This window comes from Epinephelus fuscoguttatus, linkage group LG20, assembly GCF_011397635.1.
Source record: "Epinephelus fuscoguttatus linkage group LG20, E.fuscoguttatus.final_Chr_v1".
Classification (NCBI taxonomy): Eukaryota; Metazoa; Chordata; class Actinopteri; order Perciformes; family Serranidae; genus Epinephelus; species Epinephelus fuscoguttatus.
The window spans coordinates 22,282,476-22,304,240 of NC_064771.1; the positions used below are offsets into that span (position 1 = coordinate 22,282,476).

The 21,765-nt window shown below is 40.5% G+C and overlaps 1 protein-coding gene across 2 annotated transcripts in view; it reads right to left on the reverse strand.

Annotated features, from left to right (window-relative positions):
• LOC125881214 (zinc finger protein 385C-like) overlaps positions 1-21,227 on the reverse strand; it is a 142,666-nt gene extending 121,439 nt beyond the window's left edge. For both annotated transcript variants that reach the window (XM_049564273.1, XM_049564272.1), the window contains exon 1: positions 21,075-21,227. In XM_049564273.1, coding sequence (XP_049420230.1) covers positions 21,075-21,117 — 43 coding nt within the window. In that variant the 5' untranslated portion in view covers positions 21,118-21,227. The remainder of the gene's footprint in view (positions 1-21,074) is intronic.
• Positions 21,228-21,765: the final 538 nt, after the last annotated feature.

A 21,765-nucleotide genomic window follows, 5' to 3' on the forward strand; every position in this document is an offset into this window, starting at 1 on the left:
CAGAATGTTGGTAAGATGTGTGGCTTGTGGAAAACAAACCCAATATTTACTTTAGTGACTATAGGGCGAAAGAATTGACCATAAATTGTGATCACATTCATTTTCCTCATTGACGACAATACATTCAGAGCTGCCGCAAGTCTCCTACGGGGGCGTGGCACTGACATCACTGAATCAGGAAGTGAGCTGAGTGGGGTATCTCGCTTCATCCAATATCTCTGACATCAGTCGGTGGTAAATATGGAGGAGAAGTTGGTCATTTTAATGCAGGGCTGCCCAGAGCTTTTAAACTGTCCTACGCCCAGTGCTCGACCTCGTGTTTTCCAGGCAGTTAAAGACATGGCAAGTGTACAGCCCCTTATAAAAGTGCTTTGTAAGTGTGTAAGAGGTGATTATTTGAAATGCAATCATTGTTTAATTATTTCAAATGCTTCAAAAGCAAGAGGAGATCCACATTTTTGTAAATAATATTTTTTTCCAGCAGAACCAAACTGTTTTACAAGACATTCAGTATATCAGTATTTGGGATCATGCCCTAAGTCTGAAACAGCTTAACCAGGTCATGTGATACGCTACTTCAGTACACAAATATTAACATTAGGGCTAACGGTACACGTATTTGTGTTGAACTGTTCGGTACGCGACTTTCGGTTTGCCACAACCCTGTACTGAATTATTGGGCGCAGGATATTATTTTATTTTATTTTAATTCCGTTTTTGCGAGCCGAACCATTTAAAATATCTAGTTCTCCGATGGACATAATTGAGTGACAGACCGAGACCGACCGTAAATCACCGCTTTCACTTTGTGCAGCGCATTTTCGCATTTTGACAACATGGCAAGTGAGCCTGACGAACCTGAAGACCCACCCGCAAACCTTAAGTCCTCCGTTTGGGAACACTTTGGTTTCAGGGTAAAATACGAAGATGGAAATAAACAAGTGGACAAGTCAAAAGCAGTGTGCCGACACTGCAGAACAGTGGTTGGCTATGTACTTGGAAACACGTCTAACATGCTAACGCATCTAAAGTGACACCAACCGAGTTAGAACATTAACCGGCACGACTAGAAAGAGCAATCTGGTGCAAACTACGATATCGTTGTCGTTTAAAAAGAGAGAGCGTTTCCCTGACCATCGCGCTAAAGAAATAACCAACGCCATTGGAGTTGAGTAAAATTGTTTAAGATGCACTTTAGATATTGAAGCATGTTTTGTTTACTGCACTTTAACAAAGTGGGAAAGCTAAGTAAGTTCCTAGTAAAACTGAATCTGAGCAGGCTTTAAAGCTGACCAGCTGCACTATACTTTTTATTTTAACTGAGTAAAACTGTTAAAGCAGAAATGTATATTTATATTTTTCATTCAAAAAATGTGTTAAAAAAACAGCAGGATTTTATTTTTCACTTTTATATTTCTATTTTCATTCAAACAATGTGAAAAAGCAGGACTTTATATATATTTGTTTCATTCAAAAATTGTGTAAAAAGAGTTAACTGCTGTGGTGGTATGTTTTAATAAGGTTACCAATAAGTAAAAGATATTTAATAGTTGTCTATTTTTTTCATTACTGTACCGAAAAAAAACGAACCGTGACTTGTGTACCGAGGTACGTACCGAACCGTGATTTTTGTGTGCCGTTACACCCCTAATTATCATTACTGGGACCACAAAAATTGCAGATGAACATTTAATATCCAGGAATGGAAATTATAGACACAACTGACTATTCATGTAATAATTTGGTCCAATTTATTAATATATTTATATTTATTATAATTATAATAGACAGATTGCATCAAGTGAGCAAAGAATAAGTAATACTTTAAAGGTATGGTTATTCACAAAAGGGATCACATTCACTGTTTCACCCAATGGTGGCAGAAACATCTGGATATATAGACATAAAGCCACTATATCATCCCAACAGTATCAGGGCCGATCCAGCCATATTTTAATGGATCAGTATTGGCTAAAATAAAGCCAATAATATGCAGCTTCTTGCTTAACTCTGTGTTTTGTTATGTCCACTTCAGCCTGCTTGTGTGCTTGTGCTTAGTCTGTGAATGTGAAAAATTACTTGGGTGGACCAGTGAGTGACTCTGAGTTTAGACACTGCAGCTTTACAGAATGCACAGAGCTACCACACTAATTATCATTAACAAAGAGCAGAGTACTAAACATTCAGGTGGCAGATTCTTGGTAGGTCACATCAATTTCATAAGTAACATAATAGCAAGACAACTGTTACCAAAATTCAAGAGGAGTTGGATTCAGGAATCAGCTAATGCAGGTTTAAAGACAGGAACTGTCCCAGTGCCAATCAAACCCAATGGCAGGAGACATCAGTAGTAATGCTGCAGATCCAGGTGTTATTTTGTTGATTCTTAGTTACGTGCATTAGTAATTATGCACCCAGACTTTGATTAAATTACTTTTCACTTCACTGAGAATTGCTGAGGTATCTAATCACATGGTGAAGAAATTCAATGGTGTTTTATTTCTGCAGCAAATCATCCCAACGTTGACAGATGACTACAGATAAGATCACTGCTCCCATTCCCCTAATCATCCATCCTCCAAGTTCTTATCTGTGCTGACTCGTATTGGAAACCTGACAGGCTAAATTGGATTGACTTTTAATTAGGTGCACTCCCCAGGTAAAATGGGTTTAATTGCCTGAATTATCTCACTGGCTCCTTAAGGTGGTTGGGCAGGGAGAGGCACTGGATGGCTTTTTCAACAAATGAAGCAGTGTGAGTGCCAGTTCAGTCAGTTTGGATCAAATCTGTATCAGCCTCTAACACATTACCAGCATTCCCTATTTTTTAAAGAGGCAATGTTGAAGATTTCAGTCCTGGTTGATTACTGATGATTACCGATGGGAACAGCAAATGTGATTTAATATTACAGGTCACAGTGTCCTGGTGGCAGCGACACAAACTACTGCGGTTCGATAAAGAAGTCAAGAAATAACTGGCCTTTTTCCAGCATTGTGTACACAACTGTGATCGGGGCTGGGTGGGTCAAAAACGTTATCATATATCATCATCATCATTCATACCAGTCAAAATCAATCACGATAAATGTCAAATCATAATTTCTATCAAGTTTAAAGGCTGATGTTTGATGGTTACTTGTGTTTTAAACCATTATTCATTGTCAGAACATAAACATTTGCCAAACAGCAGAACTTTTTACAAATCTGTGGTGCACTCAAAACAATTACAATCAAAATAATGTCAATAAAAAAATCAATAAACAAACAAAGGTCAGGAGGAGGTCAAACTCTTCCTACAGACAGTTCAAAACATTTTGTAAATGTTTACGCTGACAATGTCAAAATAATAAATGGACAAACAGGGTCTCAACTGTGGTCACTATTTTCTGGACAAGATTTAATCGCACAGTCTGTAATTTCTATTATTTCAATAACAAAAGACAGACTTTAAAGACGTTGCATGGTAGTGCAGGATTATTTATCCTTTGCTGATGAAAGTTTAACAATATCTGATGTGATTCAGGAATAAGGAAATGTATTAAAAATTGTATTCACATTACGTTGAGTTGCATTTATTCATCAGCGTTCACACAAATACTTACCACTGAAATTTCAAAACTTCCATCATATTTTACCCCACGCTCCAGGAATTTTAGGTAGGGCATATTTCCACATATTTATTTGTTTGTGGCAATCAAAACATTTCCCACAAACAGATCTTCTATTTTTGGAGCTAGACGCCCCCAGTTGGCTACTACCACATAGACACACTGGGAGAGGTACACACAATTCGTTTCCCCATAACTATTGGCCACTATTCCACTGTCGGAAATCATAGCTCTGAAAAGCTCCCCTGTGTTAGCCCACTGGCTATATGAATAATGCCAGTTCATTGTCTTCAGTGTTGACATTGTCGATAACAGACCATCAGATGAACCAACAGATTGGTTGACCATCAGTCGAAGTTGTCTCACAGCTATACAGATATACAGTGCTGGTAGAAGTGGAAACATTATCTGGCCTGGCTATGGCAGGCATGATGCGGACGCTGGCATTCTGTTGAGCGGCCTACGTCAAATGTTTTGGTGCAGAGCCTACATCCACCTCTCTTGAATCATGTATTATGACTGTTAGTGCTTGTTAAATTTACTCATTAGACATTCCTGCTGCTGCACACAGCAACGTGTATCACTTGATACGAGTAACATTTCAACAGTCACACAGTGCAGCAATAGATGTTAAATTATGACACAAGTAGTGTATTTTGCGTAACGTTAGCCTTGTTTTGGGATTTTTATTAACAGATATTAAACATTAGCCAAAATAATGTTTATTCAAAAGTTTTCCAAAACCATTTCCAGGCCTGGAAAACTTTTTATTTTTTCTAATTTCACAACTTTTTCAGGAATTTCATGACCGTGGAAACCCTGTTTCAGGTTATGTCATATCAATCTAATGACACAGCAAGTCACGTTAGCTTACTAAAACACTATCAGCTTTAGATGAGTTGAGTGCAGGTAAGTAAGCTTTTTGAAGCTAACAACCATATATTGTCAAACAGTCTACAGAGAAGGAGAGGAGCTTTTGTATTTACATGTGCTGTGTCTGTCTTATCATTTTCATTTTCCAAAAAACTTGCTAAAATTAATGATAATGAAATGAGCGCTACAAACCCTGAAGATTCCCGACGGTGTCCAGTTCTGTCCTTTGACTGCTACAATCCCCATTCTGCACTGTTTCAGTTCTTTTATGGAAGAAGTAGATTTTTATTTCTGACATCAAGTTTGAACCTTGTTGAAGGGAACAACCTGCCATTGAGCAGCAAGGTCCTACATTTCCTGCAGTGTGTATTTCAGTTCAGGAGGATTAAAGATCAGTGTTTCAGTTGCTGTACGATGAGTAGTGGCTGGATCGGAAGTCTGAGAAGAACAATGATGTGGTACTGAAGGACGCCTTCACACACGAGTAGAAAGAAAATGTAAAAAAATTCAATCACGATCAGACTTTGTCATGCAATAGGGTATAGAACAGAGAGTGGTCATAATGAACGTGAGTCATTTCAGCCAGATGACCAATGATCGTAACTTGTTAGTGGACATAACAGTCCAGAGGCTTCACCCTCAGCTCCCTGCGATTCAGTAATGGCTCAAACAGACGGCACTAGACGAGCAGCTGGGCCGTGCTGTAATGGCTCCTTCAATTAATGACCATTTAATTTGGCGTGCTTGACTGGTCTTTTGTGCTCAGTAGTAATGGCCATTAGAGAGAATATAACAAACCATTTAATGGAGGAACAAAGAGCAAAATAATTTTAGAACAAGAGCCTGCATGACAAATCAGGTGCAGAGCAAAGCTATTTGAGCCAGGGAAAACTGAGGAGGACAGAAATGGTTTTAAAATGGTCGGGGTGGTGCTTTTCCTTTTAAAAAATCTGACCTCCAGTGATGCAGCTGTGTGACGTGCATAGTTTTACTGTGTGGGTTCTTCTGTAGGTTCAGACAAGTGGATGGATAGATGGATGAGGGTGTCTTAAGCATTTCTATATGAAATCTATAAACGTTTTTCATTTGTTTTGTTTTGCTGGATGATGTCTACTCATGTCTTGGTGATTACACACACACACCTGTTTAAATATTGTCCCTTCTGGACATGATGGCACACTGTAGGCGAGAAATATTCACAGGAAGAAAAAAAATTCATCTGCTGCAAAATACCATCAAAGTGGCCCCTTCTTAATATATTTCTGTATGAGGTTAATTTTTTTAGTAGTAGTAGCGTCCGGGGTTTTATTTTAAGGACTATAGGGCTAAAACTAGGGCTGCCCGCTAATAGTCAACCAAACATTAGTCAACCAGAAAGGTCATTAGTCGGCAAGATTTCATTGGCTGCTTAAAAACAAAGAAAATGTAAAACTCTATGAGGAGATGCGCCTTCAAAATAAATCAAACCCTATATGACTGGACCATGTAGGAATTTAATTTGAAAGGACAGACACAAGAAGTGGCCACGCTCAGCAGTCAGACGGGAGTCACGTTACAAACCAATCACAGCCAACAGATATCTTTCCCTTCTTCTGTAAATTTTCAGTCTGATGAATACGGAAAAGTTGATCATGTTAGTGCAGGGCTACCCAGAGCTTTACATCTGTCCCCCAGACGATAGGCCTACACACTTACAGACAGCTCCTGGAAGAGGATCAGCTCTGCACTCAGGATTTCAGGTAAATAGGCTATACCATGCTTGTTAAGGTTGCTTAGCAACCTCAGAAGTAACCTGCCGCTGCGCTCTTGAAAGCTGGCACAGAAAAGGAACAAGAGTAGCATCCAGCTCCTGACCTCAGGTTTTCCAGGAGGTTAAAAGCGAGGCATGTGTACGGCCCCTAATTTCCAGGGCTGGTACCTGCGGTTATTCCACAGGCTAGTTAATAACATGTTGGGCAGGAAATCCAAAGTGTGGGATCTTTTGAGAAGGTGAAGGACGAACCCAAGGTGATATGTAAACTCATCTTCACTGGTCGACTACAAACATGACGTATCATCTGAAACATGGAAGTAGCTACATGCCCATTAGCCACTTAGCACAACCATTACTGCTTTGCCGACAGCGTCATTAACAGGCGGCTCGCTCAGTGTGTGACGTGCACTTGTAGATAAAATATAGGCCTATATTAATGAAGGTTCATTTGTACAGTTTTGTATTTCTCTGTAATGTAGCACAGTGTTAACAATGTTACTGATACTATTCTTTCTCACACCTTCAACTCAAACCATTGTGTTGCCCCGCCCAAAATATATCATTTAATAATTACATTAATATCGTAGACATGCGGGTAACTAGTCGACTAATGGCCCTAAATGATAACTATTGGTCGACTAGGAAAATTCTTAGTCAGGGGCTTTATAAAGGTTATACACAGGGCAAAAATGTGAATACCCATTCTTTTCATCAGATTTATAAAACTGCACATATGCATGTTTCTGTTTTATAAATCTCAGTCATTGTGGAACAGGGAGCACGTGCATGAGCCTCATTTCCACTTCACAATCTGCCATAAATGAATGTAGAAACACCATAAAATGTATGTTTGCATATCGATACTTGTGTCTGCTCTGCTACTCATTACACTTGTCGATAAGAAATATGGCAAAGACGAAGAGCAGTTTCACCAACTGCGTCCCATCAGTGAGGTTCTAGAACATATGTCAATACATATGGCTGTGGATATTAGTAGCGTCTGTACCACTAATATATCAAGTGTAGATGGTGCTGCACACAACTATACAGGGCTGTTGTGAAGATGTTTCCAGAGTGGAAAGTTTCCAGAGTTTGCCCCAGGAAATTCAGTAGAAGAGGTAAGTCATTCATATTCTGATAAATCTTTTCTTGTGATCGCATCAAAGTCGTTCTTGGAAATAAAAAGGAGCAAAGTCATTTAAACATCCACAATACTCTTTCTGAGGTATTCTATGTATGTACCTTAGAGAGAACATTTTCTCTGTAGCCATGCCAAAGTCATGAATCATCACTGCTGCACACACAGATGACAAACACACACATTTGTGGGTGTACACATCTATACACACACACACACACACACACACACACACACACAAAGAGCGAAATTCTCAAACTGCTACCTGCTGTGCTGAATCTGTACCTGCAATGCAGCCACAGGGGAACAGAGAGGTAATGGACCGTAGGAAATTCAACTTCCCACACAGCCCTCAAGGTGTCTGCCCATCCCTGTGTCCATATGACGGGGACTCAAAGAGCAACTATCCATCAGAGCTGTTCTGGTTCATACAGACGTCAATGAGCCAGAGTGGGCGCCCACATATAAGCCAACATACACCTTATTTTTCAGAGGTATTTATGCAGTAAATTCAGATAAAATATGACATGCAAAAAAACATGTTTGGGTGTTGCTAACCTACCAGCCAGCATCTTGGGAAAGTACTCTAGTTTAGGGCAGTACCAGACTCAAAATTATGTCAATCGAATCAGATTTGGCTGTACAATATGAATATTCAACCGTTTGTCCTGTCTTTATTATATAGAGTTTGAGAGTTCGAGCAGGGTTCAGCAGGACACTCAGGATGACAGGGACATTCAAAGCATGTGACTGGACGAAGCCTCTTTTCCTCTGGGCAGCTGCCGCCATCACACTCAGACTCACACCTCATTTCCACACAGTTTTTTTTTTCCACATGTCTGTGTAGTATACAGAGTACATCCCTAATGTTCAATGCTAGGAAATGCATCTTTTTACAAATTATTAAATCACAGAAAGTCCCTTCATTACACTGCCTTTGCATTTTTACACAGAACCAAACAACGGCAGCATCATGCCGCTCCAGTGTGTGATTTTTGACAGGATACCAGCATCCCAGAAACAAGAGTTATGACGGGCATGTGACATATAACAGACACGTCAGCAGCGCTTTAGAAACCATAACAAAGGTGTAAATAACAATCATTTACCATCCGTGTTATATGGCGGCTGATCTCGTCCTCTGCTCGGAGGGTAAGGCGCTTTCGGACCCCATTGTTTTCCCAATTTGCGGACATTTTTGGTTGCTGTTGTTCTTCTTTGAGTTAGCTGCTAACTGCTTCTAGCTGCTTTTCAATACCCCTGCAGTGTGTTGCAAAACATCACACCCCTCCTGCCCATGGACCTGTCCTGCTGGCTGTCCATTTTATACAGATGTCATTTTGGCGTTGTTACCACCTCCACTGCCAGCTTAAAGGCAAGACAACTTAAGTTTTGTGAAATATTTTGTTAAAAGAATGATCCACTTTGCATGCACTCTGTATGTTACACAACTAGCATGCTACTAATGTTAGCTATAGATAAACATGCTGTCAGACTTTTTACTTAAAAGAAATATATAAACAGAGCTGCATTACATTCATCAGTCTGTTACTTAATTCGTTTTTATGCTAACTTCCTGTGGCACAGTGCAAGACCTGCCGGAAACCTTTTTTCAATGTACTCAAGGCCAATTCCAGACAGAAGAAAAGAAGTTGTTTCACTAAAACATCAGAGATCACAGAGGTTCTTACAGAAATCAATGGTCTTCCAGATGACTCGCTAACGTATACAGAGCTGTGTGGAAACAAGGCGTCACCCTGGGTCTGGGTCTGCGGCTGCCTGTACTGGAGAGCAGAGTAATAGCTAGGAGCGCTCATTCTGCAGCTAAATCTGGGGAATGAAACATCCTCAGAAGTGCACTGCAATGACTGACAAAAAAACAACAAAAAAAGACTGTTCGACTTTAAGGAATCTCAGTCGACTGAGGGGTCTCCGACTGATGATGTGAATCTTTGACACTGAGGAAGGAGCCCTATACAACTGTGTACTTTAGCACCTTGTGCTTTTATACAACATGACACGATGACAGGAGACGGCCCTTTTTTTTTTTTTTTTACCACAGAGGAGCTTGTTGTTTGTGTGAGAGAAAAAAGAGAGAAGGTGTCTGTGAGTGCGAAGTTTGTGCCGCGTCAGGATCAACAGTCCAGCACCTTCAAAAACACTTTTATGTTTCTCCAAACAAGGAAGCCGATGATGCGACCTCAGCGATGATGATTCATGTAGTGATATACGAGCTGTGAAAACTACTTACAGTATGTGTGATCTAACATTTAACTTACTGACAGAAAGCCTTTCTCTCTTCAGTTTTCAGTTTTTCCAGTCCAGTAATGCCCCACCCGTGTTGTCATTATGTGTCTTCTATTGATCTTCTGTGGGCATTTTGATATTCTTGCAGCACCCTGAAGGATTGTTTTTCCACCCTTGGCTCCAGCTGACAGACATTTGTTGGGGGGGGGGGGGGGGTCAGCGGAGAGTCGGGGAGGTGGCTTGGCCCTGTCTTCACTTCTGAGCAGCCAAATAAAGATCACAGTTATCAGTCCAGAGGCAGGTTTAAGCTGCCACTGTGTGAAGGAGACCGTCATCTGACTTGTAATGACACAACCCGAGAGCCATTACATCTTTGATGGGAGACGTAAGCTGAAATCCATTTCAGTGTGTCTGAGGTGAGGCTGGGGGGTTGGGAAGAGCAATCTGCTTTGGGTCTGTTGTGATAAGGCTGCACATTTACTGCTTCCTCTGAGGGTGACCGTGGTTCGTAATTTCACCGACAGTCCATTTCAAATTATTATTGATGCGGGATAGAGATTTTTTTTTTTTTTTTTTGCCAGATTAGCCTCGCAGAATGAAGACGGGTGTTTTTTCCAAACATTTGTTGTCTTAATTGTGTATTTTTTGTGTGTTACTATCAGACATCTGCAGAAGAAATGTGTGCCGACAACACAGGCAGGGGATGTGACAATAAAATCCTGGGCAGAAAATGGCTGCTGTGGAGCGCTCTGGTGAATGTGAAGCCACAGGACTCTGGATTTAAATGTGCCGTTCATGTGCACCGTTTTTGTCTCGCCTCTATTTTCAATCTCTGTCCTCTTGAAATATCATATGAAATTCAAAAAGGTCTGTTCAGTAGTGCTAAAACAATTAGTCGATTTATAAAATTGATGAAGACATTTTATGGTTTCAGCTTCTGAAAAGGGTGAATTTTCTGTTTTTTCCTGTTGTATATTATTTTAAATTGAATATCCTTGGATATTGGTTGGAAAAAAAATACAATTCCAAAGATTTATACATATATATGTATATGTAATATAATTACCTAATCAATTAATTTACCATCATGCTTTTAAGGGAAATTACATTTTCCCAGTTTTAATCCCGTGTCCCTGTGTTAATTAAACATTTATGTCTTGTTTTATGCTAAATAATGTTTTTTAAAAAAATCTGTATTAGAGTATTTTATATGAAAATCCCTGTCTTTTCTCTTCCTGTTAAACAGTCTGATGACTCATCCTGCACCCGTGGGCATTTACAAAAGTTCATCTAATCAAATGAGACTTTGGACTAGCTGGCAACACTGGCCATATAAAACCGCACTTCACCATTTGTGGACTGTAGAAGCTGACAGAATAATATGCTCAAAATATTCCAGTTTTTGCCCTTATTCCAAAAAAGACACTATTCCTACTGAGCTGTTTATTTGGCAAATGAAAATAACAGTTTACATGAAAGCGTGAAAACTCCTATTCACGTGCCCTAATATGTCGTTTATCACGTAAATATAGGTAAAAGTGTAACGGCTGGAGCTGCTTGTGCCATATTGCTTCTTTGCATCAATATTCTACTGGTGGTGGACTCCCCCGCTCATTCCGTCAAATCTTGAAAAGGTCGGCATCACAATATTTGCACATATCCAAAATCCTGTTACTATCCAAGTCTTTCATGATGTTCAAAAGTAGGTGTGATTCTCCTCCTAACCAGAAATGTGGGCTTTTCTTTTGGGCCTGCATCTCTACCCCAAAGCCTTGCAAACTGTTGGCGAGTTGGTTTGCGTACAATATATCCGTCAAAAGAGAAAAGGCTGTGTGTTGCAAACTGCAGTTGAAACCCCAGTTGAGATGCATATTTTGAATACGCTGTTTACGTGTCCAAAGAATGCTATTAAAACCCAAATAACTTCGCCATATTCCACGTCTTAATTGAAAAATGCCAAATTCAAAATCGGCCTAATTCAGAAAATCCAAACGCTATATGCTGTTTACATGACCTGTATCAAATTCAGAATATTGTCACTTTAAGAATAATAGTGGAATAATTAATTTATCTCACCCTCATCCTCCTCCTGATGTAAGAGTGAGGGAGGTATGTGTGGCACTGACAGTACGCTCAACAGCAGACTCCGCTCCAGCTCTGTTTCGCCCTAAACTCATTTTTAGTTATAAAATCAAATGCGGAGGACTGGATTTAAATCCCTCTTGTAACTGTACACCGCTGATTTCAGACCCACCCAAAAAATTCTGGAAACAGAAATGGTGAAAAACTGTTTAACCATCTAACTGTGTTCATAAAGAGATCACTGATTGCTTTACTCAGACTTTAAATGAGTATTAATTAAGATATAATGTGAAATTAGGGAAATGAAACCTGTGATATATCCAACTGACTGAGGTTACCATGGTGAGAGGACCCCATTGGTGGACCGCCCTGACTGATTTAGGACCTGTGGTCCGGGATGCCACAGAGCAGGTGGTACACTCCATCTGCAGCTTTAAGAGGCTAGAAACCTGCTAAAAGAAATATCTGTAGAAAAGCAATTTACTGCACAGGAGGTAAATACTTCAGAATGATGAAGTATATCACATCCTCTGGGAAAACAAACAGTCACACATCTACAGTGGGAAACACCTTTGTAAATTATCCTAACCAAAACTGAGCTTGTTTTAATGTCACATATTTTTTTCTGAAAGAAACGAGCAGCTGTAATCTCACAGGGTGTCATGTAAGACTGGGGGAAGTGTCTCGCAACAGCAAGATGATTTCACATTTTGTTTAAAGCCTGATTAACAAGTATTTGTATTGAAGTATTATGTAACTGTTGCAGTATTTGTTAGAAACTGATCAAATTCACAATATTCTGAGTTATTCCAGGAACAGTGTTGAACAGGCTGTGTTCAAGACCATGACAAGATTTCACCATGATGTTTTAAGTGACAGGTTTTAGAACTAAGGTCTGTAGTTTGTGAGCAATAAAAACATTTGTGTACAGAGCAAGAGCAGACAGCTGTTTTCACTAGCCCCTTTTACACTGCCTGTTCAAGGCGGGAATGTTGCGCCGTTATCGCCTTGCCACTCTGTATAAATAGTACGATTGCAGAATTGGGGGACAGAGTTGTTTCACCTTTAAGCCAGCAATGAAGGTAGTAAAAGAGCCAAATTGACATGTCTGTTAAAGAGACACTCGGCAGGATTTGGATGGGTGTGACCTTTTGAAGACATGTTATATATGTGACCCACCGCCAGGGGATTTAAAAAGCAGCTAGAAGCAGTTAGCAGGTGACCCAAAGAAGAAAAAAAAGCTGCCGAAAATGTCCGCAAGTTGAGGAGACAATGAAAATACGTATAGCTGCAGACACATTTTGTTAGTGGGGTACAAGACACGTCCCTACAAACTGCGCCCACCACCAGTACCAGACAAACCCATCAATGCAGCAGCTGTCTGAACCGTGCTACAAGTCGACGTTGAACAATTGTGAGGCCAAATGTAGCAATAATCCACTCTATAAGTCATTACACATGAAGAAGTGATTCACCTTTTTAAGTAACAAGATTTAACCCATAACCCAAAACCCTAACCTTTACTGCCTCCCTTTAAACCTAATACTTCATAGCCAGCTAAATGCTAACTTAGCATTTTTTTCAGAGCTTCCGTTTCTAGGTCAATTAATTAATTTAATTTTTGTTTTTTTTAATTTATATACTTTATTAATTCCCAAGGGGAAATTCAATTTTTTCACTCTGTTGTCAATTACACACAGGTCCGAACACACACACATGCACAAACAGGTTTGGTGAGTTCGGTGCCTTGCTCAAGGACACTTCGGCAGTGCCCAGGAGGTGAACTGGCACCCCTCCAGCTACCAGTCCACACTCCATATTTTGGTCTGGACGGGACTTGAACAGGCGACCCTCCGGTTCCCAGCCCGAGTCCCTATGGACTGAGTTACTGCCGCCCTAACCCTAACCCGAAGGTCAAGGGGCAAAGGTTGCTGATTGTGGACTGACGTAGCTAGTGGGCAGGTCAGGTAGCTGCTCCAGCCGCAACCATACCCACTCAAGACAAGGAGGCTTGGGAGCTCCTTACCCTCCCAGGAGGACCAGATCAGTCGTCATGTTAACAGGGACTGGGAAGAGAAGGTCCACTCAGGTTATTATATTCACAGTCATACTTGCGTTTGCCAATGTCATCAAGATAGTTTGCTGTCTACTAGACAGCTAGTTAAATAGCTGTCTGTTTTTCACTCACCCTGCAGCAGGAAACAGCACTTCGAAATAAAAGCTCTGTGCCAGAAATTGATTGTACTTCAAAATAAAGCGTGTTTTTACAAATCTGACATGTGACATCTGACATGGGAACCACTGTTCTAAAGTACTGCAGTAGACTACTAAAATACAAAATTATTAGAAGAACTACAGTTACAATAAAGTTAAATAAAGCATTGCTATAATTAAATACATCGTTATCATTATCATCACTTTTAAGCACAAAGCTCAAAAGAAGAACCATGTCTTTCAACATTAGGGTCAATTCACTGTTAGCTGGAAACACACTTAATGCTCTCCAGTTCATATATTATTGTTTTTTTTCAAGTCGCAATGGTGCTCTGTTGTTGCAAAATGTGGCTAAACAGTCCCAGTCTGGAGCCATCTAGGTACAAAAACACATGGTCCATCTGATAACACTATTGTTATATAACTAAAACTGTTAGCACGGTGGCATTAAACGTGATGCTTTATTCACTGTAAGCAGGGAACAAAGTAACAGCTCTCTAGTCCATATATTATTAATATTTGCAAGTCACAGTGGTGCTCCATGGTCGCAAAATGTGACTGAGTAATAGCAATCTGGAGCCCTGCCTGCTCACACACTATGGCTCCAGAGAAAGTGATCTAGATGGGAGTGTGTGTTATGTATCATCTTGATTAGTCTTTCTTTGTGTGTGTGTGTGTGTGTGTGTGTGTGTGTGTGTGTGTGTGTGTAAAAGAGAGGGAGCCATAGGAGAACACGAGAGAACCGAAACAGCAGATCAAGTCTCATACAACATAAAGACGGGACTGTGTAGCAGCTTTATAGCACGATCTTTGTGTAAAAACGGTTACTCTAAAACATTGGGTTTAGTTTAAAATAATAAGGGGAGTTTTTAGACCAGCCATATAAACGATCAATCTTAACTGTAAATCTTAACTTAATGTTATGCTATTTGACTTGTAATCAAGCAGACATCACACAAGTTAAATCTGGTTTATTGGGAGTGACTTAGGGGGACGTTACCAAATAAAATAAAATAAAAAGATCTCCTACTCAATAACGTTATTTTCTGTATTTAGCAGGCAGCACAGATGTGTGACAATGAAACCGTGTTAAAACTATAATTTTGTTCAGACCTGTGACCTCCTGTAGTCTGCTCTCTGTAATTTGGCTTGCATTATTCAGGATGTAAAGAATAGGTTATTACAGAGACAAAATAAGAGGCTACATTTAGGACAGTTTTAATTCTGAGCACAGCGTTCAATTATTCTTTTGTTTCAAGCCTTGTATATTCCAAACATGTAATTCTTACAGGGAATTTGGTGACATGTTTGTATTCAACACATAAACTCCTGTCTAATAAACTCCTTTGTGTACTTTATAATTACAAGAAATGGAAATGTTTTAAGTTAGTGTTTAATGTTTCTCTGTGACCAAGTACAGCACAGATAATGGGATTACCACACTTTATCCTATTGTTTCCATATATTTGTATTTTCATGTGGTTTCAGAACAAAGTGTATTGTCCATGTTTAATTGCATTTTATCTTGTCAACTATCCAGAGGCTCTTCAGATAAAGACAAAATTAGCAGTAGTATTTGGGAGTACCAATGGGGAGTCTCCTAGTGTCCGTTTAAAACACAGAAAACACAGCTCTGGGTAATTAACTAAAGGCCTTTCAGCGATGAGTCGAGAAGAATCTTCACTGCGTCATGCCAAAGACAAAAAGTAATATTCCTCACACGTCAAATAGAAAAAGAAAAAAGTGGGTTATTGTTCAATCCCTGCTGGACTTTATCAGCAGGAGCCATGAGTCCATTGACAGCAAAGGGCTGGAGCTCAAGCTGCTCCCGTCCCAATCTCGTTCCACATGATTATTCTCAATTTCACAGCCGATGGTTTTTACTGAGACAGACGGCGGCGGCCAAATGCCAAAGTACAGAGCAGAACACTCTGAGGTGGGAGAGAAAGTTAGACAGGGAGAAATAAAGATAGGCTGGTCACTCAACTTCATCACCAGTGTTTGGGATAAGTTATATGTGATCGTGACCTTTTGCCAGGTGCAGGATGGTGAGGCATGCAGGGTGCTGCTAGATCTCCGATCTTACAGTACAAGCCTGGCTTTAGGTGAAGGTAAATGTTGGCCCTGCAGGTAGAAACAAGGGTAAAGCCACTAATTCATAATAAAAATAAAGCTGTTTTTTTATCTTTATTTTTAATTTCAGAGAGGTTCCTGGTTATAGCTGGAGTGATCCTTCCATCGCATCAGAGATTACAATGAATTTAGCACTGTGCAAACTAAAGCACCAAATCTGCAGCTGAAAACAACAGATACATAAACTGTATATTTGTGATGAGTCTTTTAAGATCTACTCCTTCAGGTGGAGCAAAGAGGCGACTGCACAGGCAGGAGTGATCGACTAACATTGTTGGTTTGGACCTTTTTATAGGTTTAGTGACAAGGAATGTCAACGGTTAACTGTTAATCAGTTAACCGCCAAGAATATTTGGCGGCCTATAGGCTATTTTTGCAACCCTTCAGTTTACTGAACTGCTAGCTAGCTACCACACAGCTAATTCTGCGATTACCGCTAATGACACCATCCCAACCCAATAGTGTGGCTGCGGAAACGCTGTTCTGAAGACCCCACATTATTTGAGCTAGCCGATAAATTCTAAAAAAAAAATGAACTGCTTGGCAACCAGACGAGGTCTCTAATTGAGACAGGCCTTTAGTTGTCAAATGTGTAGCCACACCAGGCTAGTAAAAGGGACTGGGCTTTTAATTGGGACTAGGCTTTTAATTGAAGTTTTACGGAAGTTAACAATGCTAAAGGAGTTTTCTTTCATTCATTCATTCATGTTCCGTAACCGCTTATCCTGTTGGGGGTCGCAGAGGGGCTGGAGCCTATCCCAGCTGACACTGGGCGAGAGGCCTCGTACACCCTGGACAGGTCACCAGACTATCGCAGGGCCAATTAACCTAACCTACAGGTTTTTGGATTGTGGAAGGAAGCTGGAGTACCTGGAGAAAACCCACGCTGACATGGGTAGAACATGCAAACTGCACACAGAAGGGCTCCCCCACCCTGAGTTTGAACCAAGAACCTTCTTGCTGTGAGGCGACAAGGCTAGCCCCTGCCTCACTGTGCTGCCCGCCAAAGGGGTTTTGTGGCTCAAAATTTAGCCACTTATTCACCAGAGACCGGAGGATGGCAACCATGTTTCCACAGCAAACGTGCGTTACTAGCAGTAGTCACTGAACGAGCCACACCACTAGCTAACTCTCTTCGACCCTGTGTAGTGCGCAGTGCAGAGCAGCGAAGGCTAACGATAGCTTATTAGTGGAGACCAGAGGATGGACCATGTTTTTGCATGTTAACGCAGCTAGCTGGATGTCTGTCAACAAAGCCAACAAAAATAAAATTATTTTCATCACAAAATATTAAAATTTCACCACCTCTGAATAGATAGTGCGCTGCAATGTGGCGCTAAAGCTCACTGTGTAAATGGAGGGTCAAATTTTAAAGAAAAGCCTCTTGTATTTTACGCCATTTTGCTTCTTTTTTTCCCACAAAAGTTAACCAGTTGGTCACTGGTTGATGGGTGTCCGGCTAGCAAGTAAGTCAAATTAACCCTAAACCTTACATCCCTATTTGTGACAGGTCTTTAAAGATTTATTTCTTCAGGAGGAGCAAAGAGGCAAGTGAGGGACTAATATTGCTGGTTTGGTCTTTTTATGGGTTAGGTGACTATAACAAACGTGAAGTCTCGTTCTTTAACAGCCAACGCAGACCAAAAGAAACTTGCTTAAAATCATGTTTGTGCCAACACCGGTTAAAGGGTGGAAGTGATCTCTCAACATGAGATAATTTCTTCTCACTAATTTTGACACATTTCACTAATCAAAGGGCATGCCAGTAGGGCTGCAGTGAAGCCCCACAGTAAATATTAAGCTCTGAGCAGGGAACAGATAAGACAGGTGAGGTGGGCTTATTTCTAGGCAGCTCTTGTCCTCCAGTGCTCCCTGTAATACCTTTTAAGAATACTTTCCTGTCCACAAAGCACTGGTGGCCTTGCACCACAATTTCGGAACCAGATCCTTTCAGGTAATTTGGCCCTGGTCCTGTGAAACTGACTTCTTTATGCAACTAGTCACTGAAATTGCCTTTTTGAGAACTTAAGATGTGCTTAGACTGTCACTTCTTTCAAACGCAGCCTCAAAACAATTAACTGCTTTTCAGTTTTACTGCAGCTATTATCAGTCTGCTTTCTGAACGTTTTAAATGCAGCGTTTGTATTTAACATAATGAGGCACAGTGAGTTGATCTCATGCAAGTTGGCTTTTGTTAGGAAGCTGGTTTTGTGAATTTGAGTCTTCATACTGCCTGGAGAGTGTGAGCCTGGCCCAGCTGTGTACACACCTAAAAGCCCAACAGATTCACACAAGGTGCGACAAAAACACTACGAACTCTCCCAGCCTCACACAGGAGGAGTGCTAGTGAAAATTACAGCATCTCTCTAGAGAGTGGGCAGTAGGAGGTGCGGGATTTGATGAATCAAGGACCTTTTGTTCACAGCGAAAATGACTGCTTGCATGCAGTTGGAGAGAACATCTCTTCGGCGATGCGGCAGTGCTTGGCAGGCAGGCAGGCGGGCGTCATTTGGAGCCATTTAGGTTTGAAGCTGACGCAGAGGGGGACGGAGGACAGCAAGGTCATTTAAAGAGGATGCAGAAGATGATGTGGCCAGCGCTGGGTGTTTAAGTGGGTCTACTCTGCTCGAGTTGAGTAGCAGCAGAGTATGCCATGGCAACACTCACGGTAATGACAGTGTGAGACACACAGGAAGAAACACAACTGGATTGAAATATGACCAGTGAGGTTGACTCATAAGGTGTTTCAACATATTAAACAAAGTCTAGTTGAGCCCTTAAGTCCATTAGAAAATTAATCAGTAACTACTTTAATAAGCAATGTCAAATATTCTCTCTGATAAGTGAATATTTGCTGTTTTTATAAAGCTCCAGTGTGTAGGATTTACCAGGATATATTGGCAGAAATGGAATTTAATATAATTAGTATGTTTTCTTTGGTTTATGGTTTATAAACACCTGAAAATAAGAATCATTGTGTTTACGTTACCTTAGAATGAGCCGTTTATATCTACATACCACCATAATTCTACCTCGTAGCCCAGGTTGGACAAACCAAGCACCGGCTCTAGAAAGGTGTTTGCTTTATTCAGTGTTTTTACTGGTTTAAATCATTGGGTCCATTTGTTTTGAAGAGAAAGTGACCTCTGTGGGTCATTAGGCTCCTGGTAAAAACCTCCTAAACGTCTAGCTCTTAAGTTATAAGAGAAAAAAAATGTACACATTGGCAGGTGCTGGGTTAGCTGCCTGGACAAAGCAAAGCAAAGCAAACACCAACTCTAGATTGAGCCATTCAGGGTTTCACGTTGGCCACGATAGTTAGCAGCCCCTACGTAACAAAAGCATCTAAAAAACACTGATTTTTTTTAACATGAAACTGCTTTATTCAGCATTTCTACCAGTTGAAAACACAAGGTCCATTTGTTTTGGAGAGGAGGAGACCTCTGCATATAATTCGGCTCACAGTAAAAACCTCCTGAACGTCAGGATCTTAAGTTATCAGAGAAAAAAGGGGAGCACACATTAGTAGGTAATGGGCTAGCAGCCCATCTCCGACATGCCAAACGGCATCGGAGAAACAGTGATTTGCAATGTGAATCTGCTTTTTTCAGTGTTTTTACTGGTTTATTTCACCAAGACCGTCTATTCTTAAGAGGAGGAGACCTCTGTGTGTAATTCAGCTCACAGTAAAAACCTCCTGAACATCTGGATCAGAAAAACAGTGACAGCACATTAGTAGGTAGCTACTAATGCAGCTCATGCAGCTCGTCTGTGACGTGCCAAACAGCTTAAGAGAAGCAATGATTTGTAACATGAAACTGCTTTATTCTGTGTTTTCCGGTTTTAATCACCTAGTTTGTTTGATTTGAAGAGGAAGAGACCTCTGTGGATACTTCAACTCCTGGTAAAAACGTCCTGAACAATCAACGCTGAAGGAAATCAAACCTGGAGAAGTTTCAGCTGGCTGCAATCTGCAATGCTCACTGCTATACACCACTAAATCCCCCTAAATCTTACACACTGAACCTTTAATAAAAAGTTTTTCTTGGTTGTTTTTTTTAAAAGCACTGTTCCAGGATTTTTTCACACAATCTTCTATATGCCAATGTCACAGAGTGTCTTAGCTGGTCTTTGTAATCATGTGTAGTTGCCGTTTACTGCGTTTTTATGGTTCATTACTAGTACTAACATACATTTTGGCTTTTTTTTTGCAGTATTTTTACTTTGTATTTTATATTGCTTGTTTTATAGCTTTACATTTTTATTCTGTCCCTAATCTCAAGAGGTTTTTCTGGTTAAATAAATGTTAAATAACTGAATAAAAAAATAAAAGACAGGGAAATACTCTGTGAAAAATAATGAATTTTCTTTTTTAGGGCCCACATATAAAATTGCCTCTTATTTTAATTATCTCTGTCTCCCCCTCTCATCTCTAACTTCTTGCAGACACTTTAGGTAGTTGACACAGATAAGCGACCACACACACACACACACACACACACACACGCAAAAATGTACATAGGAACACATCACCTTCATCAACAGAAACACCTCAGCTGTCAATAAAACACAACTGAAACACTTACTACTTCAGTAAATGTTGGCAATTAAAGTGAAGATAACAAACTTAATTTTAAAGAAGTCATGTCATGAAGCTTCCTCATTCACAATAAGTTGGTTCAAGAGCTACAGTATAAGCACCGTATTTATTTTTTTTAGAAAATAAAGTAGCTGTCACAACATAAGTATAAGGAGGAAATATAATGTTAATATTAGAGAGGTAAGACACTTGCACACACACTGTTGTCCCTTGTGTAGCGTTACAAACACAGCTAACAGCCTGTTTGCCGGTTTGTGACAGCTTTTAGCCAAAACACCTGCATTTTGACCCCCTGACAGAGAGACACACACTGAAGAAACATTTGTTAAAACATTAAGTCGACACACGAGAGCAGCCGGCACGTTTCTAAAGCCACTGACACACAGAAACAGCTCCGACATGTGCGAATTAAAACGGTTTTCCTACCTGTGTAAGACGGTTTCACGGCTCCTCCGGTGCTGCTGTCCATTGCCAGTTGTCACAGATTACAGCGCGAGCTCAGCTGCAGGCGTTTCAGTCCCGCGAGCAAGTCAAGAAGAGATAAACCACGCGGATAATGTGCGCGCGCTGACTGTGCCACTGCTGCCGCCTGCGCGACCGAGATACCAAATCGTTGCGCGTGAGGATGAGAGAGGGAGAGAGGACAAATGAAATCAGTCGGTGTAGGAAGCAGAGCTGAAGCAAAGGTAGCACCCTGCGAAATAAGAAAAGACTATTTGTTTAAACTCAGACATGGGCAGTGTTTTAATTTAATTTATTCAATCACTTTTGAGTATTTTATTTTTATTTTTGGACAGAAAAAAATGTAATTTATAACAAAATACTTAATTAAAGACCTTATATTTGTGTGTTAATGTATATGATATATTTAAAATACTTAAGATGCAGTACTAGTGCATCACCATGGCCTAACTGTTCAGCTCCTCCAGTTACATTTTAGTTGTCTGTACACTCAGTCAGTCAGTGGTCGCTTTGACTGACAAACCACCCAGCATGCACCTCTGAAATCACAGCCTCCTCCTCCAAATTATCCTGATGGCCCACTTCAAATCTGTTCATGTGGGAAACCAACACATTCTCACTCCGACCTCGTCACAAATTGACGTCTGGTCATGGA